This window comes from Mauremys reevesii, linkage group 1 (genome assembly GCF_016161935.1).
Source record: "Mauremys reevesii isolate NIE-2019 linkage group 1, ASM1616193v1, whole genome shotgun sequence".
In the NCBI taxonomy this organism is placed as follows: Eukaryota; Metazoa; Chordata; order Testudines; family Geoemydidae; genus Mauremys; species Mauremys reevesii.
In genome coordinates, this window is record NC_052623.1 from 61,695,239 (window position 1) to 61,722,646 (window position 27,408).

Below are 27,408 nucleotides of genomic sequence, written 5' to 3' on the forward strand. Positions count from 1 at the left end.
TGCAACCTACTGTTTATAAGGTGTACATGATATGGAGTTGAAGCAAACTAGTGCCACAGAGAACAGAAACAGAAGGAACAAAGCAACAAAGGTTGCAGACAGAAGGAAGGGGGGAAAAGCAACAAATTTTGCAAGATTTCATCAACATCCTACTGTTCAATGTCCCAGAGAACTTCAGCTGTGATAAACCTTTCCAATGGAGAGACTGCAAACAGTATTTTGCAAGATTTCACATTACAACCAAACTCCAAAAGGAAACTAGAGATATTCAGGTATGCTCTTTAATTTATGCTATGGGGAAGCAAGCAGAGCATATCTTTAAATCTTTTACCTTTACTGAAGATAGTCACAAAGATGACTATGAAAAGATTATGGCTATGTTTGATGCATGCTTTTCATAAACCACATTTATCTGAGATATAAGAGCATGTTTTACACCGGAGAATTCAAGAATCAGGAGAAAATGTTGAATCTTTCATAAGCACTCCTGATTCATTAGTTGGAAATTGTGATTTCTGGACAGCAATATGTGAAAATATCAGAGAGAGGCTGTTTATTGGGTTAACAGATACAAATCTTTCACAGCAGCTACAATCGAAGAGAGACTTTACCCTATACACAGATATTCAAATAGCAAGGCAGTCTGAGCTAGGCAAACAGCAAAATCTAGAGCAATTTGCCCAACCTGGAAAAGCTGAAACTAGCTTAGAAGTTGTATTCTCCAAGCTGACTGCATCAAGCAGATTCTGGGGAATTCTTTTAGCCAAAGAGACTTCAAAACTGACTACATTTGTCACCCTTTGGAGATTTTGCTTTCAAAGACTACTTTTTGGGATTACTAGTGCACCTGAAATTTCCAAAGAGAGATGGCAGAACTGTTAGTGAAAAATTGAGTTATAGTTTTCATGGACAATATTTTGATATATAGGTCTTTAATGGAAGACCACAACAAACCCCTCCACGAAGTTCTAAGTCTAATATGTCCATTCAGACTGAAGCTAAACAAATAAAAATGCATTTTTCACCTTCCCCAAATGAGTTTTTGGGACAGACAATAAACAAAGATGGAATCAGTCCTAGGCCTGAGCAAGTAAAAGCAATTTGAAACTTGAGTGCACTAATGAATGTGCCAGAATGGAGATACATCCTGGGAATGGTAAATTACCATGGCTGATACCTTGAAGACCTTCCTTCAGTGATTTTATCACTGAATGAACTATTAAAGTCCAACATATTGTGGTTATAGGGGCCAAATGAAGAAAATGCCTTCAAAAAGATAAAACAAATTATCTCAACAGCTCCAGTTCTCAAGTACTATGATGTGAATAACCCACAATGGCCAGCAAGGATGCAAGCAGCTACGGCCTAGGTGGTGTACTGTGTTCCCTCTGCACAAGAGGCCATCAAAGGCCACGCACCAGCTGCACAGGCGCGCACACAGGTGAGTGTGGAGGATGTGTAGGGTGGGTGGGGGCAGTGGGGAGTGGTGATGGGGGTTTGGGGAGCTTGGGGCATGCAGGGCTATGGGAGAGGGGAGAGAAGCCTTGCCCCAGGGCTGTGGCGGGGAGACGGTTCCCTCAGCAGCACTGTACACAATTTATTAAACATTGCAATTTATATTGAAAGCTGATCTTGGAACTTACATCATTTATCAGCTTTGAAAACTGCTACTGCTCCCACAACTGGACAATAGAAAATGACACATTATTTTTCTTACTCCAGTATAATTGAGTTGAAATGTAAAATAGCTTTTAAAAATAGCTAACACATTTAAAGAAATACATTGTTTCTTTCATTGAGAAAAATTACCTGACCTCTGTGCTCTTACACTGTGCACTTGGGGACCAGACTACTTTGTCATAAAGCTACTATTAGAGAAATAATATTAGTACAATTTTTCCATTTGTAGAAAGGAGCTGACAATATTTACCAGCTTCAAAATAGTTATTGTGTGGCTAAATCAAATGTATAAACTTATCTGATGGCCTCAGAAGGAAGAGGTGCAAACTATTAGTAGTTTTTTTTTCCCCATCAGTTGACTGTATATTTTGGTGTATCTTATCCTCCCTCTTTTTCTTGTTTTCCCACTCACTTCTCCCTCAAACCTGCACAACTGCTCACATTCACTTCCCCACACACCTGTTCACACACACTGTCCCTCAGGCCTATAAAAGGTACCTACTCACACTTTCAGGGATGTCTTTCCAAACCTGGGGGGAAGAGAATATTTCTTGTGTCTATGAGAGAAAGGGCTGCTGGAGAAAAGGTCCTTTTCTTTTCTCCTTGAGGAGAGAGGCATTGAGCTAGATCTTTAGGCTTAGGGCACTGGTCTGCACTCGGTTTACTGTGCTTAGTTTAGTCTGAGACCAGGCAGTGAGCTGAGTTGCAATCAGCCACTCATCATGGGTCCTGCTGGAGATGGAGACAAAAGGGAGGGAGCTGCAGTTGGAAGCAGGGGAAAGGGACGAGCAGGATTTGTCAGTAGTTCCTCTGAGGACAGGAACAGGGAGGAGAGGGCACTAGAACCCTGGGAAGGGCAGAGGGAGGGAGCATTAGAAAGGAAAGCGATTGTCTGTATTTGTCTCCCACCTGCCATAGGTAGCAGCAGGGTCTCTCCATAGAGCATTGCTTGCTTAGGTGATTGGGGGGGGGGTATTTTTTATTCATATAAACAAGTAATCTTTTTATGAATGCTTATAAACTCTTGTGTACAGTTATCTATTAGCAGTGAGTTCCACAAGTCAATTATTCATGATAATGTTTTTCCTTTTGTCAATTTTAGATGTGTTGCTCTTCATTTTGACTGAATGCCACCTTGTTCTTGTATTAAGAGAGGGTAAATAGGAGCTCCCAATTAACCCATTCATTATTTTATGCAACTCTATTATATCCTTTCTCACATTTGCACTCTTTAATCTAAATAGTACTAATCTTTTCTCATATGGAAGTTTTCCCATGACTTTCTCACATAAGCCAATGAAGTCAAATGGCTCCTAGATCTCTGCATTATCTCAATATTGATGCTGCACATAACAAAATTAATGCTGCACATAGATGGAAAAAATTGGTGGTGTATTGTTGCAACAACATTGATTTGAGTTAGAGCCAAATGTATTTTGCTCTCATACACTCACAAAAGCATAAAAATAATATGGACATATTGAAAAAGAAGTGCCTGGCAATAAATAGGTATATCTCTATATATTTTATCTCATAGAGCTGGAAGGGACCCTGAAAGGTTATTGAGTCTAGCCCCCTGCCTTCACTAGCAGGACCAAGTACTGATTTTTGCCATAGATCTCTAAGTGGCCCCCTCAAGGATTGAGCTCACAACCCTGGGTTTAGCAGGCCAATGCTCAAACCACTGAGCTATCCCTCCCACTTAAGCACAATGGACACATAAGAACTTTTTTACATATATCAATATGGATTAGACTCTTATACATTGATAACAGACCATAAACTGCTTTAACTCTCATCAATGGAAAAGTCCTGAATCAAACACCACTGAGACACCAATGTCTTTTGATAAGGTTAATGTGATTTAACCCATTTGCTAAATATGTTGCTGGGAAAAACCTTGTGGTAGCAGACACTGTTATGGAGCCCAGAATCTCATTCAACTACCTGTGAACTAGAAGATGATGTAAAGCGTACACAGATGCTGTGGACACATACCAGACCATGGTCAGAAAAGAGACCGTACCAGCTACAACAAGCAACCTTGACACACACACAACTTTTAAGAAGTTCTAAGTTACATTAGGCTGGCCCAAATATCTAAAGGATACTAAGGAAACAACAAGAGACTACTTTGTGGTATGTGAACAATTAAGCTGTTCAAATGGACTCCTAATTAAAGGTGACTACATCATAATTCCAAATGAAATGAGAGGAGAAATCCTAAATCTTTATATCCTTCATGGATCAGGGCTAACTAGATGTCATGAATAGGCTAACCAGTCAGTATGGAGGCTGGGCATCAACAAAGACATAAAGTATCTGCATGTGAACATTGCAGAACTAACAGACAACACAATGCAAACAATCTTTGATAACAGCACCTCTACCAGACTGACCATGGAAGAGACTAGCTGCAGATTTACACAAATTCAGAGGATATCATTACTTGGTAATAGTGAACGGTTTTTTTTTCCCAGGTGTAGATAGAAATAACATACTTGAAAGACATAATATGTTGCTGTGTTATTGAGAAACTGAAGTGCACTTTTGCTCACTTCAGTACTCCAGAACAACTAGTAACAAACAATGGACCACAATTCACTGCAGCAGAATTTGTCATTCCGAACAAAATATGATTTTGATCATATTACTAGCAGCCCACATTACCCACAAGAAAATGGAGAAGCTGAGAGAGTTGTACAGCCAGCCAAGAAACTCCTACAGCAGGAAGATCCATTTCTTGCTCTTCTGAGCTATATAGATCAATGCCAATAGTAGTTACTGGATACAATCCAGCACAATTCTTGGTGGGAGGACAACTCAGGTTCTTTTCCAAAGTTGGAACAGTACTTCTATCTCCAAAGTAGCCAGACATGAAGAGGGCTGCTAAATTAGATTAAAAGGTAAAAAGAGCTTACAAATGCTTTGGCATTAGATGTCACTCAGAGAAATGCCAGGTCTAGAACCTGGTGACCATGTTTGTGTTAAACTAGATGGAGAAAAAAGATGGAGAACTTCAGCTGTTGGGGGAGGGAAGAACTGACTGCCCAGGTCACTGGTGATCTTGATCACCAGTGAAGAATTCAACAGAAATCTTTGACATCTACAGTTTGTTCCTTGGTAAGAACAATCAACAGAGAAAACTCTACGGATGCTGGATGCAGAACAAGAAGACGACTCAAAGATTCCAAACCAACCAGAGACAGTCTTTGCAACTAATAGACAGCCAGATGACCAAGTTGTTACACATTTGGGTCATCTCATTAGAAAACCAGCATTATTCAGAGACACTTAACAGACTGATCTGTACTGAACTTGAAGATAGTATGATATTGTAAATGGTAGAAATGTCATACAGTAGAACCTCAGAGTTACAAACACCTCAGGAATGGAGGTTGTTCGTAAATCTGAAATGTGAACATGGACTTAATACAGCTTTGAAACTTTACTATGCAAAAGAAAAATGCTGCTTTTAACTCTTAATTTAAACTAAATAAGCACAGAAACAGTTTCCTTACCTTGTCAATTTTTTTTAACTTCTCCTTTTTTAAAAATAATTTACATTTAACATGGTACCGTAAGGTACAGTATTTGCTATTTTTTGTCTCTGCTGCCTGATTGCGTGCTTCCAGTTCCAAATGAGGTGTGCGTGACTGACCAGTCAGTTCTTAACTCAAATGCTCATAACACTGAGGTTCTACAGTACTTACACGGGAAGATGTAATGGAATGCTAACTTGTATTATGCTGCTCAGCCACTAGGTGGTACCATGTTTAACAGACCTTACCATAAGCTCACAACAGCCATTCCTGGCTGTGTATTAAAGGATCTTATAGTGAACACAGCTGGTGTGTCTCTCTGAAAAGGAAGCGTTGTGGCCAGGCCATATCTGGTACAGAAGCCTGACCCAGTAGTAGCAGCCCTGCAACCTACTGTATACAAGGTGTAAATGACAGATTCCAGGCTTGCCAGCAGGGTGGAGTAAAGAGTGGGGGTCAGGGTGGGGGAGGCAGGGGCTTCTAGGAGAAGATGGGAGGGGGAGCTCCCTGGACTGAGGTTCCTGGGAGGTGGCAGGTGTAAAGACTAATGGCCTGGGGATGTCAGGCTTGTGGAGGTACCTGACAGGGAAAGAGGAGGGCCAGGCTGGTGCGGGGGACAGTGGATATTTTTTTTTCTGCCTCTCAGAGGTGGGAACCCTATTTTAGTCTTGGCCAGGTTTGGCCTGGCTGCCACCTATCATGACATATGACTGGTTGGGCAGGCCAAACTTCAGTGAGTAGCAGTGCGACCTGGTGCATGGGTCTGCAGTACACTGAGGTTTGGTGCCCTAAGCAGAAGCACAGGTAGGTTTGGCACCCTAGGCAATTGAGGTTCTTCTCAGCGCTCTTCCAGATGTTCATGGTGAACAGAGCCATGTAAAAGTAGGGGGGCTTCTGGGAGGGGTCCAGTTTCTCAGGTCTCTTTTCGGGGTTTCGCTCATCTTTGATTCGTTCTGTCTCCTTGTTGGCATTGGTGTCACAAGCCACCAGAGTCACGGAGTCCTTTTCAGGATCGTGGTAGATGGCCATCCTAGTTCCCAAGTTCACCCTTCTTCCCAGGCAGAAAAGAACCAGCTTTCCTGCTTACTCAGCTGCTGAAGTCCAATCCCACAATCAGCTTTTCAGAGCCAGTCACTTATTTGGATTCAATCATCTCACACTTGTGTCCAGAGCCAGCTGAGACTCAGTGCCCCTTTCCCTGAGGAGCTGGTAAAGTTTCTCTGAGCCTTGCCTGCTTTGCAAAAGCCAGCCAAGTGTCTCTGGCTCAGGAGGCTCAGATATCCAATGTGCTAACTTACTGGCTCTTTTGAGCCAGTTCTTCTTTGAGCAGGAAGGCTTTCCCCTATCGCTGTGGAGCCAACCGGGCACCGTCAAGTTCGTTTCTAAGTCACATTTCATAAATACAAGTGATTAGCCTACTTAGCAAATGTTTCCCAGAGCAAAAGAAGGGGTTAGAGTTAAAAAAAAAAAAGTCAGTGCCATTTATATTTAAACTAAATATTCATATATTTCATATTAGATTTTTTTTAAAGTCTTCTCTGATCTTTCCCTGCCAGTTTTGAATAATTATCTCATTTGGATATTTTGGGAAAGATCTGGTGGACAGATCTGATCTCTCAGTGAAAGGTGGATGAGTTGTTATTCCTGATATCCAGTTAAATGAAAAAAACAAATCTAAATCCTGTGGAGACCTGAGGTTCTGAAGGCTACCTGATTGTCAACAGTAAAAGGAAGCAACTAAATCTCATTGCAAACCTACCATGTTATTTGGGCGTGGCTGGCACACATTCAGGTACAGGCATTCATTTTAAAACTGAGCTCAACCCTGTGTGTGCGTGTTCAGTGAGCTGCAAACATCCACTACCAATGGAACCAAAACCCTGGTCCTACACTGAAATGAACAGGTAAAAGAGGGAAAGGATTGTGATACAGGATGCTCTCTCCCCAATTCTCAGATCTGTCTATATCTCTCTGTATATACACATTTGCATTTATAATTGCAAGAGTCTTGGCAAGCTAACTGATTACATATTATGCAGTTACACACAATAAATGGAGATATTATCATATTTACAGACTGTATATCACATGCTCTGTTTAGTTTAAGGAAGGTGGGGAGGACCTCAATTTCCATAGCTTGAGGGAGCACAAAATTCTTTAATTTAGCCCTGGGGATGTTCCCCTTCTCGACTCAAGTGGATAGTCAGCATTTGAGGTTCTGTGGGTGATCCAGTTAGGAGCAGAAACTAGTGATAGTCAAGTCTTTCTTTGAAGCAGTATTGTTTATTTACAAAGAATGCACAAAGTCCTGTTTCTCTGAATGCAGAAGGAATCAAATAGCAGGAAACAGATTCTTTTGCTCACAGCAGCAAGAGCACTCTTTTCAGCCTACACCCTGACCCAAAACAACTCTCCCCAGTTTTCTTCCAGAGTTTGCCACTACACTGGGCTTTCTGGTGCTCCTTCAGACAGTCTCTCTCACTCAGGCCTGGTCTACACTAGGAAATTAGGTCAGTATAACTACGTTGCTCAGGGGTGTGAAGAATCCACACCCCTGAGTGACGCAGTTAAACCGACCTAGCCCCCAGTATAGACAGCACTAGGTCAAAGGGAGAATTCTCCCCTCAACCTAGCTACCACCTCTTGGGGAGGTGGATTACCTATGTTGATGGGGGAGAACCCCTGCCATCAGCATAGATAGCATCTTCACTGAAGCGCTACAGCAGCACATCTGCAGCATTTTAAGTGTAAACAAGCCCTCAGTCTGTTCTTATCTAACCTCAGGGCTTGTCTACACTTAAAACGCTGCAGTGGCATAGCTGCACTGCTGCAGCTCCACCACTGTAGCGCTTCAGTGAAGACACTACCTATGCTGATGAGAAGGGGTTCTGTCATTGGCGTAGGTAATCCATCTTCCTGAGGGGGTAGCTAGGCTGACAGGAGAATTCTGCCATTGGCCTAGCGCTGTCTACAGGGGGGGTTAGGTCGGTTTAACTGCGTCGCTCAGGGGAGTGGATTTTTCAAATCCACAAATAAATGCTGGACATATCAGCATAACCTGTAAGAGTTTAGGATCAGGGGACTCACTGCCTTAAAATATAACTATTTTGAGATATATTAAAGTTACTCTTAAAATCTAGTTGTTTTAGGCACAGTTTTGAGCAAGATGACATTTCACTTCATATTTTAACTGAGGAGCTGGGTGTGGCTGGCATATCTGGTCAGGACTCATCAGCTAATTTGTACAATGTGTATTTTCTTTATCAACATTGTTTTAATACTCACTTTAAAAAAAGTTGATATGTAACATTGTGCTGCACTGCATGAGTTACATAAGTTGCATCACATTATGCGGTGCAATAAAATGTCAAAGGCGCTTTCAAGGTGAAAAGCCATGAGATGACTCATCAACTGAAAATCATGAAAAGCCACAATTTCCCCCAAATTGTGGTTTTGAGCTAAATATAGCATATAAAGAAAAATATTTTTTAAATAACCAGCAGTCTGCAAAACACTGTAGATCAGTTGTTCACTACAAAAACCTTTTATTGTTATTGGAGATAGTGACGATATTTTTAACATCCACGCTATCTGCAGATCATTGGTATAACCATATTGGTGTTTTTTATTTATTTATTGCTTTTTTGTATTGTGATCATACTAGGAACCCTGGTTAGGGACCAAAATCCCACTGTGCTAGGTGCTGCCTGTTCTAAAGCTCTAGATTTTTTGCTACACTACTTAAGTATGGGCCTGATCCAAAGCCCATTGAAGTCAATTGTCTTCTTTCCATTGACTTCAGTGGGCTTCAATCAGGTCCTCTGTCTCTTGAAACATTTCCAAAAAAGCCTAAGATAGAACCAGATGTAAGTTTAGAATGTCTACTGTAGTTTAGATTACACTAAAGATGCATCCTCCGCACCCAGTCATCCCAGCTACAATGGAACTAATCCAGCTACCACTGATTAATGGGAGTTTTACCATTTCCTTAAATGCAACTGGCCCCAAAATGTGGTAATCTATTTCTGAATAAAGTAACAGGTATAATAGACAATTCCTTTATACAAGCTACATGCAGCTATCTATACTGTCTATTAATTTGAGCGGTCCTGATTCTCTTTTCAGTTAGACTTGTGTAAATCAAGAGAAACCCCACTGAAGTCAACAGAGTTAGGCAGTGAAAAAATGATGCAAGAAGAGACTGAGGCCCAAAGTTCCTAGAACTAAAATTGACTGTGGAAAGACAAGCTCTGGGGGATGCATTCACAAAAGCTGGAATAAATTACTAAATCCAATGAATCGGGCACCCATATTGTTTGGTTTAAGAAACATTTAATCTTTTTATTTTAAGGAACCATTCTTGCCTATATAAAATAATGTGGCGTAGGTGCTGTACTCTGCTAAGATCCTTTTATGTGCCCTTACGGAGTGGAATAGCAAATATCCCAGAGCAGTTGTGGCACGGGGTGCTCTAAACTGCTTTCTTGCATGCAGAGAGACAAGGGAGGTGAGATAATATCTTTTGTTGGACCAACTTCTGTTGCTAAGAGGGACAAGCTTCTTCATGCATGCAGTTGGGAGTGGCTGGATTGGAATGGGGAGTGGCTGGAACACACCAGTTATTCTGAGCTATCGAAGAGCTACCCTAACTTACATCAGGAGGCCACATTGGCCCCCATAGCAGCTCAAAATATTGGAAGTGCACAAGTACAGCATAGAATCTGGCCCTATGTCTTCTTAATGTTATAGTCATCTGCTATTTTAGACTGAGTGCCCTGCATTATACTGTTTCCACTGTAGTGAAATAGGTACAGCTGAGAGGTTTGATCTACTTATGACCATCATGAAGCTGGAGCTGCTGTGACATTCCCCTCCCCGTAGTAGAATGGCTTTCTGTCACTAGAGGCCCACACCTAGGGCCCAACTAAATCAAGCCCTCAGTATTCATATGCTAGGGTACACAGAGGACAGAACACTCTACTCTAAATGCTGGTCTAGTGACCACCTTTGGCCAGATTGAGGACATTGACTAAAACATGGTTTGATCCTGTTCAATCTACAGTACGAGATTGATCCATTTTTTTAACAATGTTTTGTGCTACTGTTTTGTAACTCTAGTCCCCAGCAACTCTCTGTAGTGTAGATGGGCCTAAACTACTAATGTGGGGAAAGAGAGAAACCAGTAGAAAAATGCAAACTCACAGGGAACACAGAAACAGATGTAAGGCCCCAGCAGATTGAAAGCATGCCCACTGCCTGACTAGATCCTAGAACACTTTCTGTTTGGAGGAGTCTGATTTTTTTTTTACTTTTCTGATAAAAGAAGAGAAATGTGGTTCTGATTACTCTGAGTAGTGAATAACTGACCATTGAATTTCTAAGTAGGATTCCATTTTCACATCACCTAATACAATGTTGTGAAAAGTTAATTGACATGATGTCTACCATCTGCCAAAAATATATATATATTAAAAATAGTAGAGAGGATACTGAACATGATTTTAAAATGCGAAACACATGCTGTACATTGTTGTCCTATCAGTGATCAAGTTCCTGGTATGTATCATGAAATTATTAGACTTGTGAGTTTTTTTTAAGTAGTCATTCACTGTGATTATGTTTGACTTGAAGAGTGCAGTGTTACAAGTGAACAAGAAACGTAGGCATTATTCTTCAATTATTAGAGAAAGGGGTACATTTGTGACAGATTATTCAGATGGTTTAAAATTCTTCCTTCCCCCAAAGAGAGAAATAATTTCTGAAAGCAATATTTCTTACATGGTCTTTAATTTCATGACAACCTAGCAACTTAGAATGCAAAAAATATTTCTAGTGTCCAAGCATGTAGAATGCACATTACAGGACAAAGAGAAAGACAATGGCTCAGCTTCAAAGAAATTACAATCTAATTTTAGATGTGGCATGATGGCAAAGAAGGTAACAAAAAGTAGGGAAAGAATTGGTGAGGTAGGACAAGGGTTATGCTAATAAGATTATGTGGTTATGTATATTGCTAGAAGATTCAATTCAAAGTTTTTATTTTTGTTTAAGTAATGATGATTCTTGAGTCACTTCTTGTGGGCATCGCAGAAGTGAGTCATAAGGAGAGATTTGAATAAGCGCATAGTGACTTGGAAGACCAGAAGTGGGAGATCAGTTCATGTGAAAGGGTCACAGTGGAGAAAGACAAGGAGAAGGTTGAGCGAGAAGCAAACAGATGAGGCATTGTTGGCAACTTTAGATTTCTGAAGTTTTTAACTACCGCTGGTGTTCCTGGTCAGCAAAAGTATATAGGATATTACCTAGATATTGCCATACTAGATCAGACCCTTCTGCAGCACAGGCCAATTCCTTTGAAGGGTGAAAAATATCTCATCGGCCAATGGTGCAATTCTATACATTTGCAGAGACATTAATTCCTTCTTCACCTCTGCTGCTCTGAAGCATGAGATTTTATTAGCCCATTTTAACATGTATCATAGGATTGGCTGCAGGAACTGGCCTCCACCACAGGGCCCTCGCTATGGGGACCAACCCCCCCTCCCTCTGCCCCAATTGGGCAGGCTCCGCGTCAGCTCCTCCCAGCGTGGCTCTATAGGCAGCAGGTGAGTCCCTGGAGAGGGGGGAATTAGCAAGGGGGAGAGCAAGCAACGGGGGGGAGAGGAGTAAGCAGAGGGCGGGGCCTTGGGGAAAGAGACAGGACAGGGGGCAGGGCAAGGATGTTCAGTTTTCAGCAATTAGAAAGGTGGCAACCCTAATGTGCCACTACAGTTTTTATTATTAGTCATAAGATTACCCATCCCTTGCAGAAATCCTGAGGTGCAATTGACTTGTTTGGCAGAACGCAGGCCAGGCCCTCAGTACCAGCTACGTAGTAGAATGAACATTACCCTACAACTCTGTGTTGTCATTGGGAAGATCCTGCAACGGGTCCTGTGCCAAGAGCACCCGGGGTGGTCAGAGTACTCAGCACAGTACTTCACACAGGAGTGAAATCAGGAAGGCCAAATCACACTTGGAGTTGCAGCTAGCAAGAGATGTTAAGAGTAACAAGAAGGGTTTCTACAGGTATGTTAGCAACAAGAAGAAAATCAAGGAAAGTGTGGGCCCCTTACTGAATGAGGGAGGCAACCTAGTGACAGAGGATGTGGAAAAAGCTAATGTACTCAATTATTTTTTTGCCTCTGTCTTCACAAACAAGGTCAGCTCCCAGACTGCTGCACTGGGCAGCACAGTATGGGGAGAAGGTGACCAGCCCTCTGTGGAGAAGTGGTTCGGGACTATTTAGAAAAACTGGACGAGCACAAGTCCATGGGGCCGGATGTGCTGCATCTGAGGGTGCTAAAGGAGTTGGCGGATGTGATAGCAGAGCCATTGGCCATTATCTTTGAAAACTCATGGCGAATGGGGGAGGTCCCGGATGACTGGGAAAAGGCTACTGTAGTGCTCATCTTTAAAAAAGGGAAGGAGGAGGATCCGGGGAACCACAGGCCAGTCAGCCTCACCTCAGTCCCTGGAAAAATCATGGAGCAGGTCCTCAAGGAATCAATTCTGAAGCACTTCAAGGAGAGGAAAGTGATCAGGAACAGTCAGTATGGATGCACCAAGGGCAAGTCATGCCTGACTAACCTAATTGCCTTCTATGAAGAGATAACTGGGTCTGTGGATGAGGGGAAAGCAGTGGATGTGTTATTCCTTGACTTTAGCAAAGCTTTTGATACGGTCCCCCACAGTATTCTTGCTGGCAAGTTAAAGAAGTATGGGCTGGATGAATGGACTATAAGGTGGATAGAAAGCTGGCTAGATCGTCGGGCTCAACAGGTAGTGATTAACGGCTCCATGTCTAGTTGGCAGCCAGTTTCAAGCGGAGTACCCCAAGGGTCGGTCCTGGGGCGGGTTTTGTTCAATATCTTCATTAATGATCTGGAGGATGGTGTGGACTACACTCTCAGCAAGTTTGCAGATGACACTAAACTTGGAGGAGTGGTAGATATGCTGGAGGGTAGGGATAGGATACAGAGGGACCTAGACCAATTAGCGGACTGGGCCAAAAGAAACCTGATGAGGTTCAACAAAGACAAGTGCAGAGTCCTGCACTTAGGACGGAAGAATCCCATTCACTCTTGCAGACTAGAGACCGAATGGCTAGGAAGCAGTTCTGCAGAAAAGGACCTAGGGGCTACAGTGGACAAGAAGCTGGATATGAGTCAACAGTGTGCCCTTGTTGCCAAGAAGGCTAACGGCATTTTGGGCTGTATAAGTAGGAGCATTGCCAGCAGATCAAGGGACATGATCATTCCCCTCTATTCGACATTGGTGAGGCCTTATCTGGAGTACTGTGTCCAGTTTTGGGCCCCACACTAAAAGAAGGATGTGGAAAAATTGGAGAGTCCAACGGAGGGCAACAAAAATGATTAGGGGGCTGGAGCACATGACTTATAGGAGAAGCTGAGGGAACTGGGATTGTTTAGTCTGCAGAAGAGAAGAATGAGGGGGGATTTGATAGCTGCTTTCAACTACCTGAAAGGAGGTTCCAAAGAGGATGGATCTAGACTGTTCTCAGTGGTACCTGATGACAGAACAAGGAGTAATGGTCTCAAGTTGCAGTGGGGGAGGTTTAGGTTGGATATTAGGAAAAACGTTTTCACTCGGAGAGTGGTGAAGCACTGGAATGGGTTACCTAGGGAGGTGGTAGAATCTCCTTCCTTAGAGGTTTTTAAGGTCAAGCTTGACAAAGCCTTGACTGGGATGATTTTGTTGGGAATTGGTCCTGCTTTGAGCAGGGGGTTGGACTAGATGACCTCTTGAGGTCCCTTCCAACCCTGATATTATATGATTCACCCTACACCACTGGGTCAAATACTTGTTACTGTGAAGGACTGAGCTGGCTTGCGACTGAGTGTGTAGAAAACACCAGCCAAGCCCACGGGCAGGGAATTGTATGGGTTCATGGTGATCATGCTCCAGGACTATTCAGGGCCTGGGGACCCCAGCTCCACCAATGTTCGGGGCTGGGTCTCTCCCCGGCCCTGCCTGATGCCCCTGCGCACCTCCTCCAGAGCATCTCCCGGGCACCACCGGCAGTGGGGCTAAGGCGGCTTCCTGCCCGCCCTTGCTCTGTGTCACTACCGGAAGTGGCCGGCGTGTCCTTGCAGCCCCAGAGGGGAGGGGGGGAGGCGGTTGTCTCCGTGCACTGCCCGCACCCCGAGCCCCGACTCCGCAGCTCCCATTGGCTGGGAACGGCAGCCAATGGAAGCTGGGGGAGGCGGTGCCTGCAGGCAGCGATGCGCAGAGACCGACCCTGCCCCCCCCCGCCTAAGAGACACTGCCAGAGGGATGTGCTGCTCACTTTCGGGAGCCGCCTGAGGTAAGCGGCTCACCCTCTCCCCTGCCCCAGCCCAGAGCCTGACCTCTCCCCCCTCTTGCATCCCCACTCCCCCCAGAGCCTACACCCCAAACCCCGTCCTGCACCCCAACCCCCTGCCCCAGCCCAGATCCCGCACCCCAACTCCCCTCCCAGATCCCACACCCCAACTCCCCTCCCAGAGCCTTACGCGGGGGGGGGGGGGCGCCTTGGCCCCATTCTGGACTCCACCAAAAATTATACAAACCTGCAGCCCCTCCAACCCACCCTCACTTCAGGCTCCCTCCCTGCTCCTAGCGTGAGGTGGCCTCAGCCCCGCAGCTGGGATCTGGGGGCCAAACTCTCCGGGGCAGGTGGGAGCCTTTCGAGCCCTGCACTGAGCATGCGCCCAGCTGGGCAGTGGCGCTGGGTCTGAGCCCCCCGGGGCTGGCTCCGCTCAGGGTGGGTCCTTGGGGGCGATGCGCTGTCTGCCCCCGGGGCCCCGCCGCCCTCCGTGCGTGTGGCCGGCCGGGCTGCAGGCTGACAGGGCCCCGCAGCGCCCTCCGCCGCCGGCCGAGCCTCGCGCGCGCCGAGTCCTCCCAGCCTGCAGGGGGCGCGGCGCCTGCCTCCCTCCCTGCGCCCCGCTCTCCGGCCGCCTCCTCGCTGCGCGCGAGCCGCCCGGCCCCGCCCGCCCAGCCCCGCCCAGCCCGCGGCTCGCCCGGGAGCGATGGCGGCCTCGGTGTTCTGCTGCCTGCGCTGGTGCGGGGACGGCGGCGCCGGGCACATCCCGCTGAAGGAGATGCCCGCGGTGCAGCTGGACACGCAGCACATGGGTAAGGGGGGCGCGCCCCGCCCGGGACCCCGCAGCACGGGCCGGGGGCGCGGGGTCCGGTCCGCTGGGGCCCCGTGTTCGGCCCCTCCAGAGCCGCGGGGGGCGCTGGGTCCCGTCCCCGTGAGAGCCGGGCCGGGGGCGCTGGGTCCGGTCCGCTGGGGCCCCGTGTTCGGCCCCGGGCCGGGGCGCTGGGTCCGGTCCGCTGGGGCCCCGTGTTCGGCCCCTCCAGAGCCGGGGGCGCGCTGGGTCCGGTCCCCGTGATAGCCGGGCCGGTCCCCCCGCCCCCGTGTTTGATCCTGCTCCAGTTGCCGGGCTGTTTCACAGAGCTCGGGCTTGGCCCGTCTCCCCAGCTCCGGGGCGGGGTTGTACTTAGCCTTCGCCCCATTATCGCCAGGCTGCCCTAGCCCCTCTGCCTCGCACCGGAGGGTCAGCGAGCACCAAGTGTCACCGCCTGCTGCAGTTTGACACAACAGCAGCTTTAGCCGGGGTTTCTTTGTGGCGTGAGATGGGGGTGAATGGTGAGTGTTTATGTAGCACTTTAGAGCCACGATTATTATTATTTATTAATTGTAGGGGTGTGGTGCTTTCCTGTCAAATAAAAGACAAGGTGCCCGTGCTTTGAATCTTACTATTTATCTTGTTTATTTTTTCAGTTACTGTATTGTGCCTATCCGATTACTTTAGTTCTATGTACATGACAACATTTAAAAAACATACATCATGGTGATTGTTAACAGGGCTAAATAATGATATTTAGAAGAATTTCTCCAAACTCTGAGGGCTGTCCCCGCTCAGATGACCGCATTAAAGAAGAAGCTTGACTGAATAGTTAGGTTTTACAGTATTCCACAAAGGTGAACAAATCAGGGTCTGTCAGATCAACAAGGCAGCAAATTCCACGGTTGATTTGCTTTCACTGAGAATGCCCTGTCCCCAGATGTGCCCAATCTGGAGACATTCAGCTTGAGTATTTATTATTATTTTACATTTATATTGCAGTAGCACCTAAAGGCCACAGCCAGTTTGGACCCAATTATGCTAGGCACTATATGACAAATGACAGTCCCTCCCCAAAGAGCTTACAGTCCAAAGTGATCTTAGTTATATAATTGTGAGGTTATGGCACAAAAAGAAATGATCTCTAAGGCACACAGACCCTAATAAAAGACTAAGTCAAAAACTATACCTTGTGTTTCATTTGGAAACTAATTGGAATTCTGTAGTCTCTGAAGTACTTGTGTAATATGATCCCTGCATGAAAATGTTGCTAAATAACCAGGCCAGCAGTATTCTGCTCTAGGTTTAGTTCTAAAGCTTGGACCATAAACTTCTGGTCTACTAGTATGATTATGTTGGTTGGGAAGTGATATATGTATGTATGTATGTATGTACTGATATTGGTAATGGTACCTTAAATTACCCTTCCATATGGGAATAAACAATACCAGTATAAGCCCTTTGTTACTGTTATAACTGTGTCCACGCAAGGGTGTGTTTGCTGCGTTAACTATACTAGTATAGTTAAAGCAGTACAACTTTTGTGTGAAGACAAGGGTGGAGTGGTCTTCTGGTGTAGTCCTATGTAAAGGGCATTGCAACAAACCAATTTAGAAAGGTTTACTCCTTGCCAAACAAATATTTAAAAAAATCCTGTTGGCTACAAAACATCCAGGCATCCTCCGAAATTATTGGACTGGCTTTTGAGGACTCTGTCTTGTCTGTGCCTATGCTGACAAATGCTTATTAGAGCTTTCTAAAATCTTCCACAGGAGAGTGTAGAATTTAGCAGTTCAATGTTATGTTGTGTGTGCTGGCAGGTACCTTTTTAAAGGAACCTTGCAATCAAACCCTTAAAAGGAATCTTACTATTGATTAATTCTTGGTGACTACAACTTATGGAAAGTATTCTGTGCCTATCCTTCAGTTCCAGACCAAGAAAAGGAGGTGATTTAGAGAAAGGCCTGAGCCCTGCATCCCCTTTCTCATAGTGAGTGTCTTTCTAATTAAATGATTGTAAGCTATGCTGCTGCGATATTTGAGGAAATGTTGTAATCAACATGCTGCCTTAAAGCCTGAGAGGAGAAATTAAAGAATATAGATTTTAAATAGATGAACTCTAGCTGAAAGATGAACTAGCCTATAAACATATCCTTTCTTTACTTGAAAGCACTGCACAACCTAATTCTGATAGACTAATGAAGCTCTTACTTGGTTGAAGGAGAAAATGTTGTTCTTGGGGTTTTAATGGATGTCTCCAAACTTAAAAAAACAACATTTTTTTTGAAGTTTGTGTATTTTATTTGCGTATGCAGGAACAGATGTCGTCATTGTCAAAAATGGCAGAAGAATATGTGGCACGGGGGGTTGCCTAGCCAATGCACCTTTGCATCAGAACAAGAGTTATTTTGAGTTTAAAATCCAATCTACAGGTTAGTTAGCAAAATTATTTTCTATTTAGATTGGTATTTGAGATTTGAGTACAAGCAGGCAAAGCATCTGCATCTTTGATAATTAAGTGCACTGCATCTTTGGACTACTACAATGAGAAATAACACAGTTTACAAGTATCAAACTTTTGTAAGAAACTAAATTGTCATCTTGTAAGAAAGATTTGTCTTTTTTCTATTTTGCTGCTTTGATTTATTAAAAACAATGGTTAGTGAAATTACTAGAGTTGCCAGTATTAAACACTACCATGTTTGAACACTCTTGTATATATGTTTTTTCAGTAAACATAATTTAGAGCTACTTTCTGCTAAATTAATTAATATTTATATTGCGTTATGAGCATGTAAAATACTGTGTATATAGCTCTTGTACTTTTTCTCCAATAATATTTGCTGTCTACATTTATTTGCTATTTTAGTATGTATCCAGATTTTTCTCCTTTAGCTTCTTGTGGGCCATTGTGGAAATGATTCTGTGTTTATAAATGCAGCAGAGAACTCGCAGCTTGTGGTTTTAAGCCACCTTTGTGTCCTCCCAGTTCTGGGCTGCTTCCAGGACTGAAGCACCCCCCAGCATAATTTAGACAGCCCCAGGCTGCTGTATGAGCTGCTGCATTGTCTGAAATCACTGGCATGTATATTCTGTGGCCCTGCCCCCAGCATGGCCCCTATGCCAAGACTTGCAGCTGAGTCCTCAGAGACATCCTTTTGGTTATCTTCTGCAGTTCCTTTGCCCCAGGAATCCTCCCTCAGTGAGAACTGCTGCTCTAGTCATTTTGGGTAATAACTGGTTCAGAGTGAGGGCTAAGACTTTTACCCCTTAATTTTTATATTAATGGCTAATAAAAGAAAAACACTAAGGTACAGCATGTTTTGGAAGGATATTTTAAAGTCTGTCTCAGCCTAGTGAATGTAATTGCTAATGCTTTTCAAATTAAAATTCACTTGTGATATTGCTGTCCTCGGGGCACACACTTGGAATATATCCCTTACTCTCAGTCTGAGATTTCAAAAGAAACAAACAACAGTATTCACAAAATATCATCATATTTTCAGGGGTTTGGGGTATTGGAGTTGCAACCCAGAAAGCAAATTTGAATCAAATTCCACTTGGTCGAGATGTGCATAGTTTAGTGATGAGGAATGATGGAGCTCTCTACCACAACAACGAGGAGAAGAACAGGCTGCCAGCAAACAGCCTTCCACAGGAGGGTGACATTGTGGTGAGTTTCCGTAGTTCTTGTTAATATAAATTTGTTGCTGTGTTGGAATAGTTCAGCAATAGATGTTTCTGGGATTTTCCAAGCAGGTTTTGCGGTCAGCACTGATGCAAGGCAAAAGGGAATACAGCGAACCCTTGTTAAAATCTAGCTTTCCATGCAAACAAGCAAATTAAACACAGAATTTTATTGAAGCCCTGAAAAGTCAATATCTGATAAAAGGATTAAACCTATTAAACTAATATGCTTACAGTGCATCAGAAGGTAATATTGAGGAGGTTATTGACTTGTAAAAAATGTAGGCTTATTACATGAGTATTTCTATTTCATACTGAGAAACATTATAGAACAATGCAACCCTTCAGAATTGTAATCATTTAGTAAAACACAGTTATGTATTTATCATGAGGTCTTGTGCTAATAATGCACCCTAAGTTAGGCATGTTCCTTCCTCACTGTCTTTTCTAATCCACATCACTAGCAGGGGCATAGTTGGAACAAAATTTGGTTCCAGTACTTTTTGGGGAGTAATGGATAGAGGAATGGTCAAATATTCCTTACTTCTCTTCTCCCGAACTATCTCTCCCTTTCATATATTTTCCACCCCCATACACCTTTTCTGGAGAAGTGAGATAGACCTGAAGGGGCTCATACCCTCTCGCCTGCCCTCTTGTTCATCAGAAGTACACTGGCCCTTTAAATGTTTGCTCTCCTCGCCTTTCAGTTCAGCTCCCACTATCCTCAGATCCTTATGCTGTCTTCCTCCTAGGCGTGGCAGCAGGCCCTTAGAGAGTCCAGTCTTCCTTATGGTGTACAGGAGGAAGGATACCCATTTAGGCTGTCAGGTTTTCCCCTGCAGTCTCACCTCAGTCCTAAAGAGAGTTTCTAGTTCTTATCCTTCAGAGTCTTCCTGCCAGTTTGCTGCTGATGCAAGATAGTCCTGTGCCTGGATTGCTTATTTCAAGTGTTGCAGGTCAATTAGCCACACCTGGGGAAGTAGCTATTTTGTCCCTTTACCCCTCAGTGACTGTGACAGAATGGGTTTTATATACCCCATCACAATAGTGCTTCATTGCTACCCACTGCTACTAGGGTTGATGAATTTGCTTATAAACCTGACGGGGCCGTCACCGTAGAGATCCCAAGCTCGTTGTGGCTGGGCTTCCCTGTTCAAAGATGTCCCAGAATGCACTGGAGATGGAGATGAGGTTGTACCCAGGGAGCATAAGAGCTCTTTGTTGGTCTGTGCTTGGTTAGCAGGCAGAGAGGGTGGCCCTAGCAGCCTTGGAGGAAGACTTGTAGCAAAGATATTGGGATAAAGGGGTTTTATTTTTAGCCAAGCTGGGATACAATTTAGAAAAGGGAGAGGAAATTAGATTGGGGATAGGGAGAGAAAAAATTGTTGGAAAGACAATTGAATGAATGAGAGGAACTTGGGAATCTGTATGGATCATGCTTCCTCTCCCTCCTCAACACTCCTAAAATATATTTAAAATTACCTTGTATATTTAAAGTGGTCTACTGTATTACTAGTTTTTTAACATTATTAGAATTTTTTTTTAAATACACGGAAGTGATCAGATTAACACTGTTTCTAATACCAACTTTTTGAATATCTTTTTTTAATTGCTGTTGGTTGCGAGATTATTGCTAGGTGTCTGAAGTTTAAAAAAAAAAATCCCCTGCTGAGATGGTTTGCTTGGAAGAGAATCTTGCTGTGTTGCAGTCTCTTTAAAGGCTCACTCAATCTATTTAGTCTGCAAAGCTGAAGTTAAAACACTTGAAGGATAATAAGTAACAAATGCATTACTTTGCTAACTGCCTGAGCTCTGTAAATTCACAATTTGAACTATGTTGGTTAGCTTCTGTTCGTCAAATAAGTCGATTGTTATTGCTGCTGTCCCCTGATTGGCTAAGCCTGCAAGCACTTTTGGTGCTTGCGAGTTCAAATGTAATTAAATATTCTTAATTATTGACCTTTTAAGAGTCCGGAAAAATGGTCTAGTGCAGGGCAACCTCTGGCACGCGGCTCGTCAGGGTAAGCACCCTGGCAGGCCGGGCCAGTTTGTTTACCTGCCGCGTCGGCAGGTTCGACCGACCGTGGCTCCCACTGGCCGCGGTTCGCCATCCCAGGCCAGTGGGGGCTGCGGGAAGCGGCGTGGGCTGAGGGATGTGCTGGCTGTGGCTTCCCGCCACCCCCATTGGCCTGGGAGCTGTGAACCGTGGCCAGAGGGAGCCGCGATTGGCCGAACCTGCCAATGTGGCAGGTAAACAAATTGGCCCGGCCCGCCAGGGTGCTTACCCTGGCAAGCTGCGTGCCAGAGGTTGCCGACCCTTGGTCTAGTGAGTTCTTTTAGGAGACTGTGCTTTATGCCATTGTATTAGAAACTGCCCATTGTGTTCAGCTAGACTAGCTGTAAAAAGAAATAGTAAACATTCTCACATGTATCAGCTTGATGATCTTGTGCTAACAGTTCCTACTTTGCCTTATAGGGTATTACATATGACCATGTAGAATTAAATGTATATTTAAATGGAAAGAATATGCATTGTCCAGCTTCAGGAATCAGAGGGACTGTCTATCCTGTAGTATATGGTAAGTTGGGTTCTCAAACTTATTCAATGTGGTCAATCTTAATAGCAATAATCTCTCAAACCACCTATCCTGCTTCCAATCATGTGGCCCACCTGTCCTCCCAGTCACAATCGAACAGTATCCTTTGGCAACTACAGCAATTGGTTATGGAAAAGTAATATTAGGAAAGCATCAGTGTATATTTTGCTTCTTTCAGTGCAGTTTAGTAGCTGGAAACGAGTACCACCACCTAGCAGTGGATCACCAGTAATGGGTCCACAGATGACACCTAGGGAATTACTGCAGTTAAAACAAGTCATGTAAGCATACTGTCAAATCATCAGGTATCGATAAAGCCACACAATGTTTTTGCTGACTCACCGCAGATAAATGGGTTAATCCAATTTCTCTGAAGTTTGTATTTATGCCCCCTCTTGCTCATGCGATAATGTAGTAGCATTTCAATTTTTAAGTCAGATTTGGATAGGATGTACATTTTTATTATTTTTCATTTTTTATAGAAATATAAACTTTAATGTGGTAGCATCTTCCATCTCAAAATACTTCACAACTGTAACAAATTGATACCAAATGTTATATAGAAATGATTTCACCTCTGAAAATGTAGCCGTTTCTACAGTGAATCATGGCAACTGCATTGACAGAATACATTAGCACAACTGTTTTGAACAGGAAACAAATATCATATCCAGTCTGCTTAGGCAGCTTAAGAAAGATTGTATTAATTTTGTGAGTTGGAATTTGGCCACAACGGAATTAACCCTACCTTACTAAAATTCCAAGGTACTCTTTGCAAATCCTACGTACGTAGGAATTCTGATTGTCTCATCTGAAACGCTGCACCTCCGCTTGCACAGTGCCTCATCTCACCCTGCTGAGGGATTGGTTTAGTATTAAGAGGGAAGAGTACCACTCATTGAATCCCCAATATTACTACTAATGTTACCTTTTTGTAAATCTCTCATCCAAGTACTGACCTATCCCAAACTTGCTTAGCTTGTGAGATGTGACAGGACCATAGTACCAAGTGGTATGTCTGCTTATTATTTCATTTCATATTTCATAATGAACTGTTGGCACATTTCTGTATCTGTCTAGACACTTTCTTAATGCTACACTTTCTGAACGAAACAATCTAAATTTGCTTTGGTAGCTCTGAATGTTACAAATTCAAATGCCAATTTGTATTAAAACTGTTACAGTGAAGATTATTTCATATTGTCATTTTGTGTTATATTTACCACATGGTGGCATTATTACAAATAGTTGCGCAAACAGGAATAAAATACTTGCCACAGTTTTATTCCTATGAACATTATATTATTGGGATTCTGGCTGCCAGACACCACATTGGTGAGAATGGGAGAACAGACTTTTGTTAGGTAGCTAACACGTCATCTTTGCTTTGGAAATGGAGTTACGGTGGAGAGAATTTAGACCTTGGGAGCAGGTAGCTTTCATAAACAGTTTACTTGCTGCAGCAGGAACTTGGTCTCCCTGGTCTTCTGTACCCTTATTTTTTTTTTTTTTTTTTTTTAAACTTCCTCCTCCTTTCTCCATGCCTAATGCCACACCACTGAAGTTTTAGGCTTGGTTATGAGGTGACTTTTTATTGCCAGACTCCCTCTCCCGTCATCATCCTTCAAGAGCTGACATAAATTCCCAAGAATTTCCATGTTTCACAATGGATTAGTTTATTGCTATAACACCTGATGATTTTCAAATTACATTCAGGTGACACCTCCATGTTATAAGTAAGTAATAAAACCCTTAATTTAATTATATGTATTCATAGGCATATGAAAGGAGAAATTACTCTCAACCATTTAATTTATCGATGTTTCAGACCAGAATCTTAGAGATTTTAAAATAAACTCAGTACAGAAGGTAAATGATGTCATGTTTGGGAACTTAAAACACAAGTCGAATTCAAAGTTGCTTCCTTCAGCAGCTGTACCCCAGGCACATCTGCACAAATATTAAAGTGTAAAGTCAACACCACATATAACAATACAAGATAGTACTTGTGAGCTCAGTTAAGGCTGCTGTGGGAGAAAACGAATGTCTTGACTTCAGGATATCTAAATTATTGACCAAAATATTGTATTTGGGGTTTGGGGGGGGGGGGATTGGCATTGATATACGGCTCTCACATGAGGTGTGGCTTAGAAGAATGTTTCTTTTAAAGACTCATTAACTAAATGGATCTGATTTTTCTGAAGAGCAGTGCTACACTATGTATTATACTTCAGTAAAGCTGCACGTGAAGTATTGCAGCAGTTAATGATCTGTCAGAATTTCCATTTTAATCCTCCACCTAGAATTAGGCAGAAAGTCTCATGGCAGTATTATTGTTTAGAAAAATACTGATTTATTTTTAAAATCCAGGTGTCTAAAAATAACAGTCAAGCAGGGTTCCGATGTGATAACCTAAGCAGATGGCTTGACACCAAGCAGGGGAATGGGAAGCATGCCATAGAGATGCATCCTCTTTCATGTCTCCTCATAACCATGCTTGGCCTGTGGGCTTTCAAAGTAGTGGAGGGGAAAATGAGGGCCCTAGAAGTTGAGGAGAGTTGCTTTAAGGCTTATTAGCACGCTCAGTAAAATAAATAGCAACATTTTCACTGATTTCAGCAGAGTCCTTTGCAAATTGAAGTATTCTGTAGGAAATAAACATGTTTTGGCCTGCTTGATTGTATTCTAGGATCTTTTCTACAGATTAACCAAGAAGATCTTATTTATCTCTACTGCATGGATGTTACTGATATATTGGAGAATATCCTTTGTGTTTCAGTCATTGTGGACACACAATGTATTGATGTATAATCTAATTTGGTGTAATGTATAGTCAAAATAAATGCTGTTCTCCTCTAATTATTTTTCTCTTTGCTTCTGTCCTACAGTTGATGACAGTGCCATCTTGGATTGTCAGTTCAGCGAATTTTATCACACTCCTCCAACAGGGTTTGAAAAAATACTCTTTGAGCAGCAAATCTTCTGAACGTCTTCATACTGAAAACTTGCACCCCGACACTGTTACAAAGCCTTTGCCATCTTAAATAAAGCTTCACATTTACCTGTAGGAAACACGTGTATTTTTTAGTAAAGTACTTGTGACTGTTGTCTGAAGAACCAAATTGTTAACTGCAACACCAGAAAATTGTGTTACAAATGGTAGATTTTGACAACCGTTTTGTGATGTGAAAATCAGTGTTTTGGGGCAGTTTTTTCTGATTAGTATTTGATGTAAATGGAAACTAAAGGGTATAATTGCCACAGTATTAAATGAACTTTTGTTTTCAATTTGAGCTTTATAAAGGAAATAGTTCATATGCGTGACAGTATGTTTCCATAAAGTTAAGGGGTAGATAGTTCTCATTGTGATTTTTTCCTATTCCTTCCCGCTCAGAAGTTATGTACCTTGTAAAAAGAGAGCACTGTGCTAATAGTCTGTTTGGATTGCAATGTCCTTGTTCTGCACAATGACTAATGATACGATTGGCAGCTAGATTTTGTTTTTCTTTTGAAACATGTAACCTACCAATTTCTAGTTGTTAAACAGCTAATATTCCTATTGAGTTTATATAAATCTCATAGCTTTTCATTTGCTTTAAGTGTGACAGAATACTTGTTAGTAACAGTCAAAGTATTATTTTGTTGTATGTAAAAAAAGCAAACCCAAACACCAGATGTATTTATGAAGACCATCATGCTGTGTTACTCTGGTGGCAGAGTAGGTACAGATTGTTTAACTATGATGTACACAATGGCAGGGAAGGTATGTTGGATATTACGATGAATCTTTACGTCTAAACTGTAAATCAGATTATTCTTTATGGAATATTTTATTTAAGTGTTTTTTTCTGGATCCAGTAATAAAATGAATAATGATTAACATGCTGTTCTAAAACATGATTCCGATAACTATAAAAGATCAGGTGATTCTTTTCTTGTCATGTATGCAGTCTACTTTCTAGTCATATTTTTTTGCAAAGAAAACGTTTTTGTATAACCTGATGTGTTTTTAAGAACTTTTAGTAAGATTTTTTTTTGGCTGTCCATGGACTAACACATTTATATGATGAATGACTGCTGTGATGCCTTTAAATATTTGAGGTTCTTTTATTCTGAACTTTATAAAAAAAACAGTTGACTTTCTCTGAGCCTTTCACTTCCTAATTTTCTGTATTTGTTTAATGACTTCTTCTTGGCCTCAAAGGCCTAGCTTTTTCTTTACCGTGCTGCAGTCTTCCAATGCTGAAATTGACACAGCAGCAGATGATGCCATAATGCAGAGCTCCTATCTGGAGCATGATGCCTCTTCTATAGTATAGTATAAGATTAGGAATATTTGGGGAGTGGGATGAGAATGGAGAGGGTTAATGCTCTTCCCCGAAGCTTGCAATATTAGCCACTGTTGGGGGCAAGTTCCAGGCTATGTGGAACGTTCTTTTGGGGCATGACTATGTCCTTGTGCCATATGTGAGCTGAGACAAATCATGATGCTTTTGTAATCAAATTTGTGAACTCTTGAAATTAGAAATGAATCTATTGGGGGAGGAATGTTAAATCTGAGAAGGAGTGTGTTCAATTTCCCCTCTTGTTGCTTCTTGAGTAATGTCTCCGTGGTCCTTTGTGCCATGTGAAAGAATAGGAAGATGAAATAAAAGCATCTGATATGGAATTAAACTTGCTGGTATTCTTGGGGGAAGGGAGAAGTATTTAAATAAATTATAACCACTGTATCTAACTTCAAAGAACAAACAACTAAAAAAATGTGTTTTTAATTTATTAAAGAATACTTAACATACAGGAAGCTGCCATTCTGAGTCTGATGTAGAGTAAGACAGAGAATCCAGGTCCTGTTTGAAAGCACAGAGAAGACGGTGGTCTTCAAAATTGTGACTTCTACTTTTAAAATGTTTTGATAAATGTAAGTGTTTAAATCAGTTAATTTTTTTTTGGACAATTTAAGAGTTTACTCTTACATCTTAGAAAGTTGCTGATTTCTCATTATTTTAAATGGGATGCAGATTTTCTGTCCTGTTGTACAATGTCTTTCTTCCTCTTATGAAATAACAGCTTATCTCATTGTAGACAGACATATTGAGTCTCACTTCAATACCATATGAAGTAATGGAGAACATTGCACTTACCGTTTATGCACTTTTTACCTGCTAACAATAATCTTAAAGTACTTTGAACAAGTGGATGATACTGTTAACCCATTTTACAGGTAAGGAAAGAGGCACAGAGATTAAATGATCTGGCCAACATCTCATAGCAAGTCAGTTGAAGACCTAGAAATAGAAGGATGCTTCCAGTCCTATGCCTTGTCCAGTGGAATGGGCTATAATGGAAGCCTCTAAATGCTCTGGTAATCAATTTTTAATAATAGAGTTAACTAAATATTTACCAAGTAGTAAAGGTGTTAACCAGAAAGAATCAGTCATTTTTAATTGAAAGTGTTAAGGCTTTTCCATTAACTTGTTTGCCCCCATGTTTGTTTAACCTTTGAATATTCTGACATAGGCAGCTGGCTGTAGCAATGTGTAACACTTTATGCTATACATTTTCTGGTCCTTGGCAGCAAAATTTGCAGTCGATAAGTCTGGGCATCAGCTACTAAATAGGCTTGCCAGAGCATGTAATCCAGTTTACATGTTTATCAGCAGCGTTCTTATTTATACAGTACGATGGCTGTGCATGGTATTTTGCAGATAAATGAAATGAGGCTCCTGTTTC

General features: G+C 42.5%; 1 protein-coding gene across 4 annotated transcripts; it reads left to right on the top strand.

The window, feature by feature from the left end:
- The first annotated feature begins 155 nt into the window (after nt 1–155).
- SPRYD7 (SPRY domain containing 7) lies at nt 156–25,558 on the top strand. Of its 4 annotated transcripts, XM_039520833.1 has the most exons (7): nt 156–272; nt 1,299–1,441; nt 17,710–17,826; nt 18,901–19,067; nt 21,558–21,660; nt 21,857–21,959; nt 23,456–23,534. In XM_039520833.1, exons 2-7 carry the CDS (start codon nt 1,336–1,338, stop codon nt 23,517–23,519), a joined length of 660 nt encoding a protein of 219 aa, XP_039376767.1. In that variant the 5' UTR covers nt 156–272; nt 1,299–1,335; the 3' UTR covers nt 23,520–23,534. The 4 variants fall into 4 exon arrangements, with proteins under 4 accessions (XP_039376767.1, XP_039376766.1, XP_039376768.1 ...); XM_039520832.1 differs by lacking the exons at nt 156–272; nt 1,299–1,441 and adding an exon at nt 15,246–15,398; XM_039520834.1 differs by lacking the exons at nt 156–272; nt 1,299–1,441; nt 23,456–23,534 and adding exons at nt 15,247–15,398; nt 24,567–25,558.
- The last annotated feature ends 1,850 nt before the right edge of the window (nt 25,559–27,408 follow it).

Coding starts and splice junctions, on each gene's coding strand:
- SPRYD7 (XM_039520833.1), top strand. CDS start 1,336: ATGGCCAGCAAGGATGCAAGCAGCTACGGCCTAGGTGGTGTACTGTGT. Junction 1,442..17,709: donor CTGCACAGGCGCGCACACAG/GTGAGTGTGGAG, acceptor TTGCGTATGCAG/GAACAGATGTCGTCATTGTC. Junction 21,960..23,455: donor CTGCAGTTAAAACAAGTCAT/GTAAGCATACTG, acceptor ATGTATTCATAG/GCATATGAAAGGAGAAATTA.